A 17,172-nucleotide genomic window follows, 5' to 3' on the forward strand; every position below is an offset into this window, starting at 1 on the left:
TACTTGCGGTGATGAACACGCACCGAGGATTGTTATTCAATTGTTTCGCTAGCAGAGCTACACGTAAATAATAAGGCTTTCACTTTCAAGTAACGTTTCGATCATTTTTTTTTTTTTTCACCTATTAGGAACGACGACAAAACGAATCACGCAATAACAAATGCGTAATAATAACATTTTACAAACGTGTCCAAGTTAAAGACGCAATCCGCGTGAACCAAGATCCGAGATACAGACTCAAACGAATGTCACGTTTTGCAAGGTCAGTTTTATCAGAACATAAGAAATAAAAACGCAACAGATGATTATCGGGACATATCCTTGCCACAAAGCGCTCGAGTATTTAATGTCTGCCCGAAAATAATAGTAATCTATCAATAACCTATCTAGAAAACTATAAAGCTATAATCCAAGAATCTGCATCGTAATAATACTCGATTCCACGCTCACTCACTTTCTGTGAAGCAACTAGCTGTCCTGGACCGATTGAACAAACTTGCCAACAACTCAAATACGCATTTAGCAAAAATCAGCCAAACAATTGATAAAAAACCGACTCCCGCCACAGAGAGACAAAACCCGACATCGGTAAATGATAAAGTTACACAAAACAATGAAAACTCGAGACACGAAACTCACCTTCGATGTTCGCAGGATTTTTTCATTTCACTAACTCATTTTCTATCAGCCACACGCTGCACTTCGTGTATTATTCACAGATGCGTACGATGAAAATACATTTATCGAATAACGTACAGACACAGCCTGAACAACGCGATTTGAATTCTGAACCGACTACGGACGTGCTCGCGCCTCGACGGCTCCGAAGCGACTGACGCAGTAACGTCGCGTATCGCTCGAAAGTAAATCTCTTACTCGGTTTCTTTTACTCTGTATTTGATTGGCTGAGCGGAAACGTATCACCAATCAGGTGTAGAGCGAGAGAGATGGAATATCTCGGTACCGCTTGGAACACACATACCTCTCTCTTTCTCTCTCTTACTCCTCCGTCACGTTTTTTATACACGCGAAGCTGCGCACGATTCGTTCACGTGTTTAGAGAGTTTCCGTAGCACGCGGCGTCAGGCGTGAATTTCACCTTTCTAACGAATTTTGGCTTAATAGAATTTGCGTAAAAATGAAGGCAAAATGAGAGAAAAAAAATTGCAAACATTGTGTTTTTTCAATGTAACAATACAGGATTGTAACTTAGAAAGATGAAGCTATCGGCAACGTGTCTGTACACTACTATGTTAATGTATATAAATTTACAGAACCTGATATTTGGATATGTAGATTTCATAATAACGGTTTGTGATTTTTGCAGAATTTTTAGTCACTTTCCTGCTTGGTTTTCAGAAAAAAATTATGTAGGAACTGCCTAACATTATCAAGGGCATGAATCATTATTGTAGAATCCCGTTGCAAAAAGCTCATTTTTCTGGTTATATTAAACATTCGATATCAAATTCATGCTGTCTTGAAGTCATTTTTACAAACCTTTTAAGATAGATTTTCTCATTGAAATACGACGCATAATACCGATTTTGATTAGGGGCAAAAACCGTGATTAGTTTGGCACACGCTTTATAAGGTATTGACCCGTTTCTTTTAATTTATTTACATTTTTACTCAGGGGGGATGTTTAGTAACTCGACCGAAAAATAACTACGTCGTCATGGTACACATCGTAGAGCTTATATTACACATGGCATTGACTGAAGATATGATATCTTTTCACCATGTAAATGCACATCACGAAAATAAAACTTCACGAATTGAATGATTATTTTCACTGATTTACTGAACACTTGTTATCAGTGATTCTGCAATAATATTCGAAGTATTAACCATTCGTAAAAAGTAATGGTATTGTGCGAGAACATCTGATGATCGTTACAGTTAGTTCTTTTCAAATGCGAGGAAAACAAACGAACATCAGGACAAAAAGGTCACAACATGCCCGACGAAATTGTTTCACGATTCTGCATATTCATCTAACCTTACACTGAGTATTTACTTACCATAATAGTAAGACTAACAATAAGTATTATTATCTTTCCGTGCATCCAACGCTGCACAACTGATTTAATATTATTACGAGAAATGATTGAGTAATAATTATATGAATCCAATAATTGGATTATTAGAAATATATATACCTGTACGTATTAAGAAACCAAATGAGCGCACAGTCGTACAAGCGGATCACAACCCGTTCGACTACCGTTAAAGGTACGCCTTGCGGTCAAATCTCTCATTAATAATCCTGCTTCAAAACCGCCTGCAACTCTCGTTTTCCGGACTCAAGGACACTTATATTGTCTGTACAAGTACACACTCGTCACTTATAGAACTGTATAGCTCATGGTTGTCGTCGCACGATTGAACCGCTCGAACGGATGTAGTTAATATTGTTTACACTCACTGATCTCTATGATCAGTGTTTACACTGCGTTAAGCTACGCACGTATACCTGCGTATGTATGAGTAATTTGAAATTGGGATTTAAAATCGAGGGAAACAAGCAGCGAGTGGAGTTTCATTGGAGCAAGTGCATTGTTGACCAAAAACTTGAATGCCATGTTTCCCATTGAAATATTGGAGATTTTCTTCAAATATTCACACGGTACTGACATCATTAATTTTCGCTACGTATGCAAAACATGGAATAACGTTATCACTCGACTTTCAAGGGTAGGTTCTATTTACGCAATTAGCATGCACCCGCATCCAGTTATTGTTATTAATCTATGACTATACTAATTATTGACAAACAAAGAAAATGTATATACTTAAGCATTAGTCTCATCACTTGATCAACAGTTGCTTGGCCGGTATTTCATTCATGTTTCAGGATACAAACATGTGGCAAAATAAATGCCAAAATGAAATATCCATCCACCTCCGTAGATCTATCGCACAAAAACTTTATCCAAACATTAGCTGGACTGATTTTCACGAGTCAAAAGATAATTTAAAGTGGCTATCGATGTACAGGACATGGATGAAATGGCATAAAATAAACGAATTCAATGTTTCCACTGCACAATTCGAACCATTTTTTATCCGTCTACCATTGGTACAAATTACTTGTCTTGCTGTGTCAGGTATGACTACAATAACAAATACTCAACTAAAAATTTTGTTTGGCCTTCTGTATTTTTCTCGATAGCAATTGATCAAGCCTCACATCAAAAATCTTACACCCCATTTGTTAATCAACTATTTTTCTGTATAGAAAGTCTGCTAGCCGTCGGTAGCTCGGAAGGATTCATTGCTTTCTATGACATTGAGAGATCCATAGTTGAGCCAATTTTTATTGCTGACCAAATGGAACATGTATCCAATGTACAATTTTTACGGGATGGTAGAGAATCACATTCATATACGCTATCGATTTTTTTTTGTAGTTTTTGATCTTTGTTTTCTGTTTTGTATGCTTACAGACAAACGGATAGCTGCTATCTCTGCTTCAAATATGTATAGAGTGATGTTATGGGATATTCTATTAAAAAAAGTAATTTCAACTCCTCGATATGGAAGATTAATAAGGTAAAGTATGTGAAAAGTAAACAGATGAAAAACATCTCATTAAAACAATCTCTATTATTATGTTACTCTTGATTTTTCAGTACTACCCATGGATGTGTTTTGATCACAATGAAAAACAAGCTAATCATCCGTAACAAGTGTACTGAAAGATCTTACGATTTCCTAGAACTCTATGGCACTATTGTTGCTTTAGTAGCTGACGGTGAAGAGGTGCAGCACTTGCTCAATTCTTAATAGAAATTAAAAACAAACTCAATGGTCAGCTGAAAAATGTATGGCTGAACCGACTTATTTAATGTGGACCAAAAAATTGAATGTAGCTTTTCCTTTTTGTGTCAGGCTTTTCTTTGGACAGATTTGGGTTACAACTATAAAGTAAGCCTGAATGAAACTCCATACATGGAGGAAGAATACGTCGAACCTCCTGCAGATAAAGTATTAAAATACTACGTGTTCAGGCCTTGGACTGCCATGTGCATTACAAGTAACTAATTACTGCTCTAGAAAAGTTCATGTCTGTACCGTTTATTTCGCTTTGCATGAAATTCATGTTTCAATCCTACATTGTCCCCTTCTACTTTTAGTGAACGGTTTTTTGGGGATCTCTGTAAACAGTCAACCCTGGGTAATGTACGAAATTCTATCAAAACTTCATGGAACACCAACTGCATTACTTTTCTATGCCGATGTACTGGTTCTAGGATTAGACTCTGGTATGTGCATAATTAAAACAAAAAAAGTAATAAAGTTTTGCTAGAGAATTTGACAGTTTTACAGAATGTAAATTTAATCTTGCAGGTTCTGTTCACATGTACTACGTCAATAATGCTGAGTTACTAACTACTTGGGACTTTTGTCCTAAGAACTCCAAATCAATTGTAGTCGCTAATCAAGCTATAATTGCGTTAGATATAATGGATCGGCTCAACAAGCAATATTTAATCGCCGCCACCACTGAGAAAATAAACATAGTACAATTATACGATCCGAGCTGATTATCTGTGATATTCACCGGAAATGTGATTAAACTTCACCATTGAATCAAACGAAATTATATATTTATGAAATTCGCACACTTATTATTCACTCTAAGTTGGTCAATAGATTTAATCTATTTTATACTCAGTATACCATATATTCTTACCTCATTTATCAGCAGGTTTTTAAAGTGGAGATAATACATATTTTAATAGAACTGCCAGCATTTATTAACTGTTTCATTGCTACTTATTAAGTTGCACGAAAAAGAAATAATGTATTCGAGTCTTGATAACGAAAATTTGGTCTACAAACAGCCCTATCAATAATATACACAGATCTTACTCCTCTAATTGCAAGATAACATACCTAGTATCAATTTAGACCGACTGACACCAAGCATAGGCATTTTGAAAAATACGTTTCCACGGTGATTGCTTCTGCATCCAGGAGACTGGAGCCCATGGCCATTGCCACATTTGAGTGCACCTCTCTGGATGAGGCATCATAGCTAAATGCCTTCCATTGAGCGAACAAACTCCAGCTATTCCCTCTGCGAAATTAGTCAAATTAAATTTATACCATTGAGAGAAGACTGGATGTTTCAATCAATGAAAGTATAAGTTGTTATTCAGTCTTTAAATCTTACCAATACTGCCATTCGGATTTTGTGGATATTGTTCAGTTGCGATACCTTGATCATCCGTGTACCTGATAGCTACACATTTATGTTCCTTTAATGTTCTGAAAATTTGTTGATTTCGGAATGTGAACCTTCCCTCGCCGTGAGCTACCCAAACTCCAAACACACTGCCTTCCATTCCTTGCAACATGATGGATGGAGAATTTTCAATTTTTACTGTACTCCATCGGCACTCAAACCTTTCAGAGTTATTGTGATCCAATACAACGTCTGGGATTCCATCATCTATAATCAGGTTTCAATTGTAATCATTGATGAAACATTCACACCGTATTCGTAAAGTTGTATTACTCATATTTATACCACACCTACCATTTTCTAGACAGCCTATCCATCCTAGCAAGCTCATTAGTTGACATCCATTGCATACACCTAAACTGAAAGTATTTTTGCGCTCAACAAATTTTTGTAGTTGTGTCTTTAGAGTAGGATGGAACAAAAGGCTTGCTGCCCAGCCTTTAGCCGACCCGAGCACGTCTGCAACGTATACAATGAAATTATGAAATATCCTGATTAGGAAAACAGTTACGTTTTTTATTCTGTTCTTAAAACTCACCAGCATAACTGAAACCACCCGGGAATATGACACCTCTGAATGTGTCCAGTGTTAGCTGATTATTCAAAAGATCTTGCATGACCACATCCCAAACTTCGAAACCAGCTTGTATCAGAGACGCGGACATTTCTCGGTCCCCGTTTGAGCCTTCTTCGCGTATCACAGCAACTTTAAACGGAGCTGTAAAATTCAAAATTATTTGTGAGATTGATTTAAGGATACAGAGTTTTATTGGTAAGCCACGTACTTACATGCCATATGCTTTTGAGTAATAATTGGACTAACTGCAGGGTCGAATGTGAGTTTGTAAGCCGGTGAACTCCTCATCGAAAGCCTGAGAAATTCTTCTTCAGCACAAGTTATGTTAGTTTGTCGTAGTTCCAATCTATAACTTGTTTCCTCCCAAATTTCCATAAGAGGAAATACCGATGAACTGAGTACAATATTATCGTTGACTGATACAGATACCTGGAAAATGTTTCAACAGAGAGTTTGCAACACTAATTATGCGATAAAATAATCTTGGGAGACTTGTTTGTGTTATATACTTACTTTCGATTGTAGGCCGAAATCCTTTGAGTTTCCGATAATATAAGCTGGAACATTATCGCGTTTGAAAACTTTCATAACATGATCAACATTTATGGGATCAACTTCCAGAATCCAGCCCAGCTCCTCAGAAAATAGAACATCAATCGGGGAGCCTGATTTGTGATTGATATTTACGTCTATACCAGATATTCCAGCGAAACTCATCTCCAATAAACAAGTAATTAAACCACCATCACTTACATCGTGACCTGACATGAGCTTGCGATCTGAAAAGAATTTGAATTAAATTTAGGATAACCAATTCACTAATTAAAATGTGTTAGCATCCTGCTATCACCAAATGAGAAACACTTGGATATTTGAAAATTCACATATAACCTCTTCTTACCTTTTATTAAATTCTGTATGGCATTAAATGCATTCTTGAAAGTTACCGCATCTTCGAAATCTGGGCAGCTGTTACCAATTTGTTTATAAACTTGAGCTAAAGCTGTGCCGCCTATACGACTCTTTCCAGCAGATAAATCTACAAAAACTAGGGCTCCGTTTATTTTAATAGATGGACCCTTTAAGTCAGGAGTAATAACCTGTGAACGAAAAGCAAGTCTTGTACAACAATAAACGCAATAAGTAAATCAATGAGCTTCAGGAAAAACAATGAAACTACCTAAATATTATGTTTAAAACTTGTCTGACCTGTCTTATGTCAGGACATGGTGCGTAGGATGAAACAACCAGTGTTCCTGGTGCCTTGACTACGTCTTTTCCGATTCGCGCAGCCATGCTCAGAGAATCTTTACCCCCATCAACAGCTATCCCCAATTCCTTCATTATAGAGCACATAGCAACACAGGCTTCATATAGCGCTGCACCTTCGCCAGGCAACTTGGCAGCCCACATCCAATTACCACTGCATTTAACATCCTGTGAAAGAAATGACAATTCAAAACCCATTGTTTGGTATTTAAATTTTTATGACTCATGATCATAAACCTCTAGTCAGAAACTTACTGCGAGTTCTGATATGCGAGCAAATACAAGATTAGTCAGAGATTCCGCAACTGTCATTCTTGCACCAGCAGCTGCATCAACGAGGCCTTTTATTGGCTGTTCTCCTATGGCTGTTGCAGAGCCAACCTGAAATGAGTAGGAAAACGTGTTATTGCTAAAATTAAATATATATATTTAATAAGTCAAGTCATATATATATATATATATATATAGATATATTTAATTTCAGCAATAACACGTTTCATATATGTATTATATCCATTATTTATATCAATTGAATCGCTTTCTATACTTACTGTGGAGAAATGTGAAAGTGCTGTAACAGCCACATCAGCTAGAGGGGTGTGAAGTGGACCTACGCACTGCTGTTGCACAATCAAACCAGTTACGCAACGATCAACTTTATTGGTCAAATACCGTTTACTTGCAACGGAGGGTAATCTTAAGACTCGATCCAATGCAGCTTCGATACTCAAGCCAACAGGTAAAGTGATTGGCATAGAAGTTACTTGGTGTTTGTTAAGATTGAACATCTGTAGATATACAAATATTTGTAACAAATGAATATCGTTTCATGTTATTTGTAATTAACAAGTCAACCAGGGAAAATGAACAATATTCTCATTGGAGAACAAGTATTCATTTCACATATATACCTTCTTCGGCATTTTGCCCAATACAAGCTCGAGTTCCAGATCCACAGGATGCCTAACATTTTCATTTACCTCCCCGTTGAGATATTTTGATGCGTCGCAGTTGTCTTCCTCTGATAGTACTATTTTACCAGTTCCAGTAACTGTACCAACAAAATTAATAGGACACCGTTCACGTGTCGCAATTTTTTTCAACAAACTAACGTCTTCTGGTTTGCATAATATAGCATCATTTTCCTGATACTCTGCGCCCCACAATTCAAGAGTACTTATGCTTGGATCTCCTAGATCAAATTTCTTAGAAAATATTACAGCGCCTGCTGGTTCTACCAATTCCTTTAATACATTTCCTGCAAATCGGTAGCTTATATCAAAATTTTGCTGCAATGTGATCACTAAATTCATTCAGTGAAATTTTCACAAACCGTTTCCTCCAGCTCCTTGATCGTGTATGCTCAATATTGGATTATTGTTTCCCATTTCCATACAGGCCCGTACAAGGCGATTCAGCTTTTGCTCCATCTCTGCATCTCCTCGTTGTACTGCACCAAAGTCCAATTCTGACTTGTTGTCACCCTGGACCTGTTTAAAAAATATTTTCAATATCAGCGAATACATATATCTCATGAGAATTGTAACACTAAACCGATTTCTTTGCAAAATTATAAACACTAGTCATAATATACCTCAACGGAGCTTGCGGATCCACCTCCAACACCAATTCTGTATACAGGGCCTCCAATTTTAATAACTTGCATCCCTGGAAAAAAGTTTATTAATTGAAAAAAGTAATTCACTAGAAATACTAAATTTTTGACACAAACTTGTCTGAGAATAAATTAGGTGTTTCAGTGATTTTACCTTTTGCAGGTGGCAATTTCTTCGTCATGTTAGCTTCCATAGAACCCAACCCACCGCTAAACATGATAGGCTTAATCCATTCTCGACGACCACCCTCAGCCTCAACTAGCCCAAATGAACGGGCAAACCCAGATATTACTGGTTCTCCAAATTTATTACCATAATCAGAAGCGCCGTTACTAGCTTCTATTATAATTTCCAATGGGCGAGCAAAATTCCCAGGATACAAGACATCCTTTTCTTCCCAAGGCAAATCATAGCCTATGAAAATACACAAATTTCTTAGCTGGTTAAAATCAACTCCCTCAAAACAATATTAAGTTAGATCAATTCAATTGAAATAATGTCCAAAATTTTACCTGGAATGTGAAGATTTCCAACACAATATCCTGCGGTACCCGCAATATAATACCCGCCTCTCCCAACACCTTGAATATCTCGCAATCGTCCTCCAGTACCAGTTGTGGCCCCGCTGTAATTTGCGCATAGATAAGCTTGCTTTTTTATTTATGTATGAAAAAAAGTCTTTACCTAAACGGAGCAACGCCAGTTGGAAAATTATGTGTTTCGGCAGTGAATATTATGTGCTGGTTAACGTCGTCAACACGGAAAGGGCTAGCCTCATGGGTTTTATCTGGGCGAAGGGTACGTAAGTTGAAACCCTTGATTGCGCTACTATTATCACTGAATTTGATGACGTTATTTGAGTTTGAGTAATTCTGCGTGTCGATAATCATGTCGATCAGAGACTCTTTCTGCATTTCACCATCCACCACCATCTCGCCTTTGAAAAACCAATGGCGACTGTGCTCACTGTTAGATTGTGCAAGGTCGAAGCACTCTACGCTTGTTGGATTACGTTTCAACTTAGAACCAAACAGATCTGCATAGAAGTCCAAATCCCAGTCGTCAAAAGCCAAACCTGATGATTAAAAAACAAATGTAAAATATAGGCAGCAAAATTTTAAGTACGATTTTCTAGTTGGCCTCTTCAGAATTGGCCTGTCTGTCTTACCCAGCTCTGAGTTCACGTCCTCTAAGGCTTTTCTCCCAAACTTGAGAATATCAACCTCATACCAGTCTTTTGGCTTGATACCGTGATCAAATGTTTCTATTGGTTTCAGGTACCTGCACTCAGTCATTTTATCGTGCATCGCATCAACTATCTGATTAGAAGAAACAATAATTAAGAAGTCCATATGGAACAACAATATTAAAGGACAATTCATTTTATATACGTACTGCAGACACTGTTTCTTCATTTAGCATTGATGTAAGCTTAACAAGATATCTCGTCGAAACTTCTAATCTTCTCACTTTGCTCAGCTGAACTGATTTGCATATCGATACAGCATTGCTCGAAAACGCAGTGGAGAAATTCAGCCTAAAGTTTTAAAAAACACATTCAAATCACCATCATTTCATGCACATTTTACTGAGAATTCATGTTGGAAACCATAAATTGTACAAACCTAGGGCCAATTTCTATAAGTAGAGTCTGAGGATCCTGGATCAAGGTAGAGGTACTCCATAGGTTATCTGGCCAAAAAGGAGAGCCCAAAATCCATTTTAGTCTGGAAATCTCATCCTGACTAAGCTCCTGTGTAAGTTCAATGTTGTAGCAAGTTTCAGTTTCCAAGTCATGAACCGAACTTGAGATTTCTTTCAGGATGTTCAGTTTGTTGTTTCGTTGCCCTGACTGAAGGCCGGGAATTTTGTAGAATCTGAGTATCGCCATGTCTTTCACTTACGACTGTAAAAGTAGATGTGAAAAAGAAATATGATCAAAAGCTCAGTACGTAAGTTTAAACAATGATCTGTAGCACTTAGACACAGCTCAATCTTTACTGACGTTAAACTTGAATAATTTAAGACCCCCTGGGATGAACTGTGCAATAGCACGGGGGTCATCGCATGTCATCGTGGTAATCGTTATCTATTAAAACTCATGAAGTACAACAAATAACAGATATGACGCAGTATTGATGTCAGAGTAGAAGAGTTATGAATTCTTTTTTGTGCTCTTTTAAAGTGACATAATCGAAAAAAAGATACAACGAAGATAGGCATAATACTTTTACTCCTGGGTGTTACTATCCAATATTGAATCTGTCTGGATGAATGTTTTTTTCGTATATGAGCACAGATCAGGTTGAAAATAGTTTCATCGCAAAGCCGAGAGGTGTTTACACTTGCCTGAATAAGAAAGAAAATTGCACTAGTAATTAAAACTCGGCAAATATTATAATTTTTTTGAATATACCAGCATTCGATTTGAATAACATCATTAATTTTCAGAGTATTTAGAAATTAAGAAGCCACCTATTAGATGTGCCAAATATTAATTTAGAATTTGATAGATCAACGGGCGGCGCAACAGGTGACATGAACAGGTGTTTGTCAACGCACATGGCCGCCACGTGGTCATCATTGCCAATTATGCATTAAAATCGGTGTCTGTTAACAATTATTTGAATTGCTGGTACGAAACTGTTTGTGCTGAAATACGGTGATAAATATACTCGCGAATTTGTTATCATACCATCGATTTACAAATGAAGCAGCGTCACAGTACAAACCGTACGTATGTATGCATGTATATATACATATACATGCATATGCATTGAAACTAAATGCTGTTTCAAACGCTTAACGCTATCGTTCTTATTACATATCTTCGTACTTTGCGATACTCTGTATAATGTATGAACACTATTGAACTTACTGCAATTACTCAGCTCGTCAAATTCAGATTGACGTAGGGCGATATGCGGGCAAAGACGAGATCAACGATATAACCTAAAATTTTTCATTCCTGTACACTGGACAGGAAGTGCATGGGATTAGTGACGGAGTCCTAGTCCTAGACTATCATCATTAATTACTATAATTCTATGAAGCATTGTTTAGGAATAGACAGTATTTAAAATAAGAAATGATTATCAATGAATAAAGTAACAATTGTATACGTATATTAAAAATATTGTTGTCATGTTGAATTTCTATCCATGTTTCTCTTTTTTATTGTACAGTAGAATGTCATCAATGATTTATTTACGACTTAGGTATAGCGTATGAAATTAGGAATATGACGCCGTATCAAGATAATTAGCCAATAAAATCGTAATTAGAGATTTCATCAAATTGTTGAGTTTGCGGATTCCCTGGTGCCATAGGCCTTGTTGGCATACCTCTTGGACCAACCATTTGCTGTTGCATTCCAGGTACTTGTCTGTATTGCGGCTGCTGCTGAAACATAAGGAAGATGTATTCACCACCCTCTCTCAGTTCATGAACTAATTTATCTGTCGAAAAATAGTCCGAAATTTTCACCTGCTGGAGCAAATTTCGCAGACCAGGACTGTTTGCCATTACAGGGCGCATCATCCTCTGTGCATTAGGTTGTTGACCGGCCATTCCGCCAGTAGAATTAAGAGTTCTTTGGGCTTGTTGTGCCTAAATATATGCACAACATGATCAATTTCAAATGTTATTATAGGTTGATGTAGTGCATGTAGTGGATTATTAATTTTTAGTACAATGATTGTAGGAAAAGAATAATCTGTATGACAGAAGTAATTCCCACTCTTTTACCTCAAGTTGCTGCTTGAACTGCATTTCTTGTTGTTGTGCCACTTCTAAGTTCCTTTGAATCTGTTTCAACAAAAGTTATACATAAGTCAATTTGTCTTGTGCAAATTACGTTACAGATATGTACATTGACTTCTAGCTGGGATTGATATTGGGCTTCTTGTTGCTGTGCGGCCTCCAAAGTTTGCTGCAACTGTTTTATTTTCATAAGGTTCTGTTGCCTAGCCAGTTCTAAGGTATCGTACTGCGGTCTTTGTTGTCCCATCATACCACCAGGTCCTTGGCCTACTGGTTGAGGTCCAGATAATCCACCGCCCTACGAGTAAAGCAATGTCAAAAATCACGTTTCCAATTTGATTGAGCACTGACAATCACCATTCGCATACAATAAGTGGAAAAAGTTGTCATTAAGTTGGCATTTTATTAAAAAAAAAAACAAAATAATACAGTATTTTGGTTACTGGCACTACATTTACCGGCATATTTATTTGCCCCTGTGGCCCACTCGAATTGCCTAACGTTTGTTGTGGTCCGGTACTGGGAACAACATTTTGTGTTATTTGACCTCCCCCCATAGCCATAGCGTTTGTAAGAATCCCACCTGGTGATATACCCGCAGTAATTGCTGGCAAATTGTTGCCAGATACATTTCCTCCCTGCAGTCATTTTTTTTTTTAATAAAATCTCTTTAGTTTGATGTTTATTTACTATCTACCTCACCAATTATATGCACCGTCAACTTACCTGCCCTTGTCTCATTAATGCTTGGGTAGTTTTCTGATGTTGTATTACTTTACGTAGACGATCTACAAACGCAGCTTGATCATTAGGAATAAATCCAAGGTATGCTCTTTTCTCAGCAGTATATAAAAGAATAAGCACTTTTATATCACAAGCTGCCGGAGATGGTACGGACGTGAAATGCACACAGCCGGCCTACAAGATTTTTTATAATTACAAAAAGTAACTTTTGCAAGATATGGATTCAAAAAACATTTTTGGATTATACGTACAAAACCAGTGCTCATAACTTTCGTTAAGCCCTCGAGAGCCTCGCAAGGTGTTGGGTGAAAGAGAACAGATTTGGAATTTTTCAAATAAGCTCCTCCAATATTACCAATCAGCTGTTTAGGCATCAACTGCATGATCAGCTTTTGTGGCCAAGAATCTGCCTTTCTGCGAGCACAGATAGAAAGTTCAAATTTTTACGATTTCAAGATAACTTTTCTTTAATGCATTATTGTATCTTCTGAATTAGAACCAGAATTAAAATTTTAAATCAATCGAAACTTACAATTCTGGTTCACCGTCTTTAGAGTTGGCTGATACTTGACATGGAACGTGTCTAGTGAGTTTCTGCGTATCTGTGGGATTTTTAGCTTTTTCAAGCCATTCCAGAACACCCTGCCAGATCGTATGACGCTCTCTGCTAGGTGCCATTTGTTGACCAGCCACAGGTCCTCCAGCAACGTTTCCCTTGAGACGATGAACAAAAATAATTATTTTACATTATTCAAACATTGATGCACTCATTATTCATGATATTGTACGAATAATATAGTTTTAACTCAAACTGAAAATGTCAGTAAATGTAAATAATAGATATATTTTCTTCATGAAAATTTGTGGGTTACTTAGATTTTCTCATTAATCCACAAATAACCCGGACTGCATAACTACAAGGATTGAGTCTGAAGTGAGGCCATTTGAGTGATATTATGATAAATATGTAGTGAAATAATGATTTGCTACATCCATAAAGTTTTCTGGATAAACTGACTTGTGGTTGGCTATGCGACACTTGCGAAGGTACAGAGGACACCGAAGCAGAAGCTTGAGAAGCTGGAGTAGTCTGCTGCGCTTGTGCAGGAAGAGACTGGCTCACACCAGATACCATTAATTGTTGTCCAGCTTGACCTTGCACCGCTTGTCCTTGCATACTCATTGCTGTTGTTTGCTGGGGACTTTGTTGCTGATTTTGTTGGTGCTGCATCAAAGTAAAACGTAATTGTTGTTGCTGCTGTTGGTGTTGCTGTTGCTGCTGCTGCTGCTGTTGCTGCTGCTGTTGTTGTTGTTGTTGTTGTTGTTGTTGTTGTTGTTGTTGCTGCTGCTGCTGCTGCTGCTGCTGCTGCTGCTGCTGCTGCTGTTGCTGCTGCTGCTGCTGCTGTTGTTGTTGCTGTTGCTGCTGTTGTTGTTGCTGTTGCTGAGAAGCATTTGTCATGACATTTGTGTTTCCTACAACATTGAAAAACAGTAAATTCCATCGTCTGGGTAGAATCCTAGATACAGGCAAGCTAGATGATTGATGAACATTGACTTTCTTGATGAGAAAAATTTATTATAAAATTCAATCTTACCGTCCATACGCTGTCCAAATTGATTGACACCTGGTCCCAAGACAGAAGGTGGTTGTGTTAGCTGGGCAATAAGTGCACTTCCTTGAGAATTTGATTGAGCTGTGGCTCCAGATGCAATAAACGGAGGTCGTTGTTGTGAAGGCATAATCCAACGTCTAGGACCCATTAAGTTGGGATGATAGTTAGGTGGAGCTGTAATTTGTGGATTGAAGTTTCCACGGCCGGCCATGAGAGGAGCAGACATTGGAGGAGCAGTTTGCTGATTAACTGAGGTAATATTTTGAGGCGCTTGGTTTCTGAATGCACCAGTTTGTTGCTGAGTCGGTTGGGGAAGATTCTGTTGTGGCTGATTCGGATTTGGACTGTCATTACTCTGTAAGGGACTCGGAGGTATTTGCACCGGATTACCAGGTGCGAGATGACCAGTTGCTCCCATTGGACTGACAGGTCGTTCCTTGAGATTATAATTTCTTAAGAGAACAACGTGCCTTAGATCCTTAGCATAGTTTTTTGTCTGTGATGACTGCAAATCACCACCAGCTTTTTCAAATAGTTTAAATAGCGTTGGTATTTTTCTTGGAGATATTATTGAGAGGTTGATGTTCCTCTGCAAGTAAAATACAAAATTTACGAGAATTTCACCATGTCACAATTCAATTAGAAAAATGATTGGAATTCAATTACATAATTCACGTCTACAAAGGTGTGAATAATCGTTCAAATTGCTAACCATTTCATCAGCTATAAATCGAAATCTCTTACCTCTTGAAAAATTGCTGCCAACTGTTCCACGGTGTGTCCAGAGAATTTGTACGATTCCTGGACAACTGTTTGATACGGAGGCGAATTACAAACTAAAATACAATGTTTTTGAGAAGCAGTATTAGGTTCTCTACGCAGTTGCAAGTCTTCGAAACATTGTAACGCAGTTGCCAATCCTTCACCAATATTCGCGTGAGATTCACCTTTCCCACCTACCATTCTATTACAAAGCAAAACACAATGTAGTAATTACATAAAAAATTCCAAATTTTTATTTTTGTAGTGGTTTTTTATGATATGACATACTATTGCAATATGGACTTACTCAAGTTTGTCCAACATAAGTGAAAGCTTGTGAGGGTTTGAATATGGCCCAAATGTTCCAGTGCAGGGTGCAGGCAAACAGTCGGCTGCATGGTAAACCACCACTCCATAAAGTGTTGTACTATTCTGTGACAAGAAGATATCGTTGTAAGTTAGTGCACGTCAAGAAAATTAGATTTATAAATCCAGTACGATACTTGCGTTCAAAATATTTTGTAATTTAGACTATGAGAAATATCTTGGAAGAAATATATTGTTGTTATAGTTCCTACTCTAACAAAAAAGCATCACTTTCTATAGTTTGCAAATTATATAATTATTGCTATAGAATTGTTGAGACCACTGCAGTACAAAAATAGTGGTATTCTCACCTCAGAGACATATTCTCGATCCTCTATACTTCCTTGATTGAAATATCTGAAAAAAAATTATTTTATAATTTGAATAATAAATTCAGCACTAACTTTGCTATTTTTATATATTTTACATATTCTTCCATTTGCTCACTATTCGTAGATATTTTATTTAATTAAATTATCTCATAGAAATTTAAATACATAAACTTACTCCAATGTTGGCATAAGATAATTGGTCTTGATATCATGAAGGTAAGCTCCATTGACAGCTGTACCCTCGATGACGAATATCACATCAGCTTGCATCCCATGCTCAGAAGGACCAGCCACCATGATAAATTACTCCATGTATTGTACTTAAACTAATTGGGAGCGGAAACACGATACTCAATACAAATTCTTCAAAATATTCCTCCTATAATGAATTGAAAAAAGTTAGTACGTCAATCGATAAGTTGCTATCAGTCAAAATTAGAGTAAGAAAAATATGACAAGTTGACAAATAAATTACCTTCTTTTCAAAAAACAAGTAACCTGCCTGTAAACTGTCAACGTATCCAACAAAAAACACTAAAACGGTCGTGTCAGAGCTACTAATCTGGAATCTTGGAAAATTTGAGATGAAAAAAGACAGATATTGCCAATGTATAGCACTGAAATATGCTTTCGATAAAATTTGTTCTACCGTATGGCTATATCCTTTCAGGGATGTGCCAATTCTATGAATTACATGCAGAAAATTATCTTGCGGGATATAAAATATCAAGAGATAGGGTTATGGATCTTTTGACGGCTTGAGTATCGTTTATTTAACTGGTGTTTACTCTGTGTTTACCAGTAGCTACAAATGCAGAAATTATCAAACGTTGATGATTGGCTGATGTGTCGTGTTTTACGATCAGCATAAATAGAC

General features: G+C 37.2%; 3 protein-coding genes across 8 annotated transcripts; 1 reads left to right on the forward strand and 2 right to left on the reverse strand.

Annotated features, from left to right (window-relative positions):
- Window positions 1-2,352: 2,352 nt before the first annotated feature.
- LOC124222567 (uncharacterized) lies at window positions 2,353-4,937 on the forward strand. The gene is made up of 8 exons (XM_046633722.2): window positions 2,353-2,697; window positions 2,858-3,110; window positions 3,242-3,370; window positions 3,450-3,555; window positions 3,636-3,765; window positions 3,895-4,039; window positions 4,140-4,268; window positions 4,354-4,937. The coding sequence occupies exons 1-8, from the start codon at window positions 2,584-2,586 to the stop codon at window positions 4,548-4,550; spliced, it is 1,203 nt and encodes a 400-aa protein (XP_046489678.1). The 5' UTR covers window positions 2,353-2,583; the 3' UTR covers window positions 4,551-4,937.
- Window positions 4,592-10,711, reverse strand: Pfas (phosphoribosylformylglycinamidine synthase). The gene is made up of 19 exons (XM_046633715.1): window positions 10,342-10,711; window positions 10,112-10,253; window positions 9,885-10,035; window positions 9,401-9,791; window positions 9,229-9,341; window positions 8,870-9,130; window positions 8,695-8,768; window positions 8,434-8,590; window positions 8,012-8,358; window positions 7,652-7,888; window positions 7,356-7,481; window positions 7,041-7,268; window positions 6,733-6,931; window positions 6,345-6,610; window positions 6,044-6,260; window positions 5,793-5,972; window positions 5,549-5,713; window positions 5,183-5,461; window positions 4,592-5,086 (listed from the first exon to the last, which is right to left on the reverse strand). Exons 1-19 carry the CDS (start codon window positions 10,605-10,607, stop codon window positions 4,914-4,916), a joined length of 3,972 nt encoding a protein of 1,323 aa, XP_046489671.1. The 5' UTR covers window positions 10,608-10,711; the 3' UTR covers window positions 4,592-4,913.
- Window positions 10,712-11,863: 1,152 nt separating this feature from the next.
- Window positions 11,864-17,162, reverse strand: LOC124222566 (Mediator complex subunit 25). Of its 6 annotated transcripts, none has more exons than XM_069137417.1 (15): window positions 16,771-17,159; window positions 16,471-16,674; window positions 16,275-16,320; window positions 15,905-16,029; window positions 15,580-15,799; window positions 14,818-15,424; window positions 14,355-14,695; window positions 13,755-13,936; window positions 13,474-13,636; window positions 13,205-13,396; window positions 12,937-13,116; window positions 12,588-12,776; window positions 12,464-12,523; window positions 12,203-12,325; window positions 11,864-12,118 (listed from the first exon to the last, which is right to left on the reverse strand). In XM_069137417.1, the coding sequence occupies exons 2-15, from the start codon at window positions 16,590-16,592 to the stop codon at window positions 11,978-11,980; spliced, it is 2,691 nt and encodes an 896-aa protein (XP_068993518.1). In that variant the 5' UTR covers window positions 16,593-16,674; window positions 16,771-17,159; the 3' UTR covers window positions 11,864-11,977. The 6 variants fall into 6 exon arrangements, with proteins under 6 accessions (XP_068993518.1, XP_046489673.1, XP_046489675.1 ...); XM_046633717.2 differs by having other exon boundaries at window positions 14,241-14,695; window positions 16,798-17,158; XM_046633719.2 differs by having other exon boundaries at window positions 14,241-14,695; window positions 14,818-15,271; window positions 16,771-17,158.
- Window positions 17,163-17,172: the final 10 nt, after the last annotated feature.

This window comes from Neodiprion pinetum, chromosome 6 (assembly GCF_021155775.2).
Source record: "Neodiprion pinetum isolate iyNeoPine1 chromosome 6, iyNeoPine1.2, whole genome shotgun sequence".
NCBI classification, from domain to species: Eukaryota; Metazoa; Arthropoda; class Insecta; order Hymenoptera; family Diprionidae; genus Neodiprion; species Neodiprion pinetum.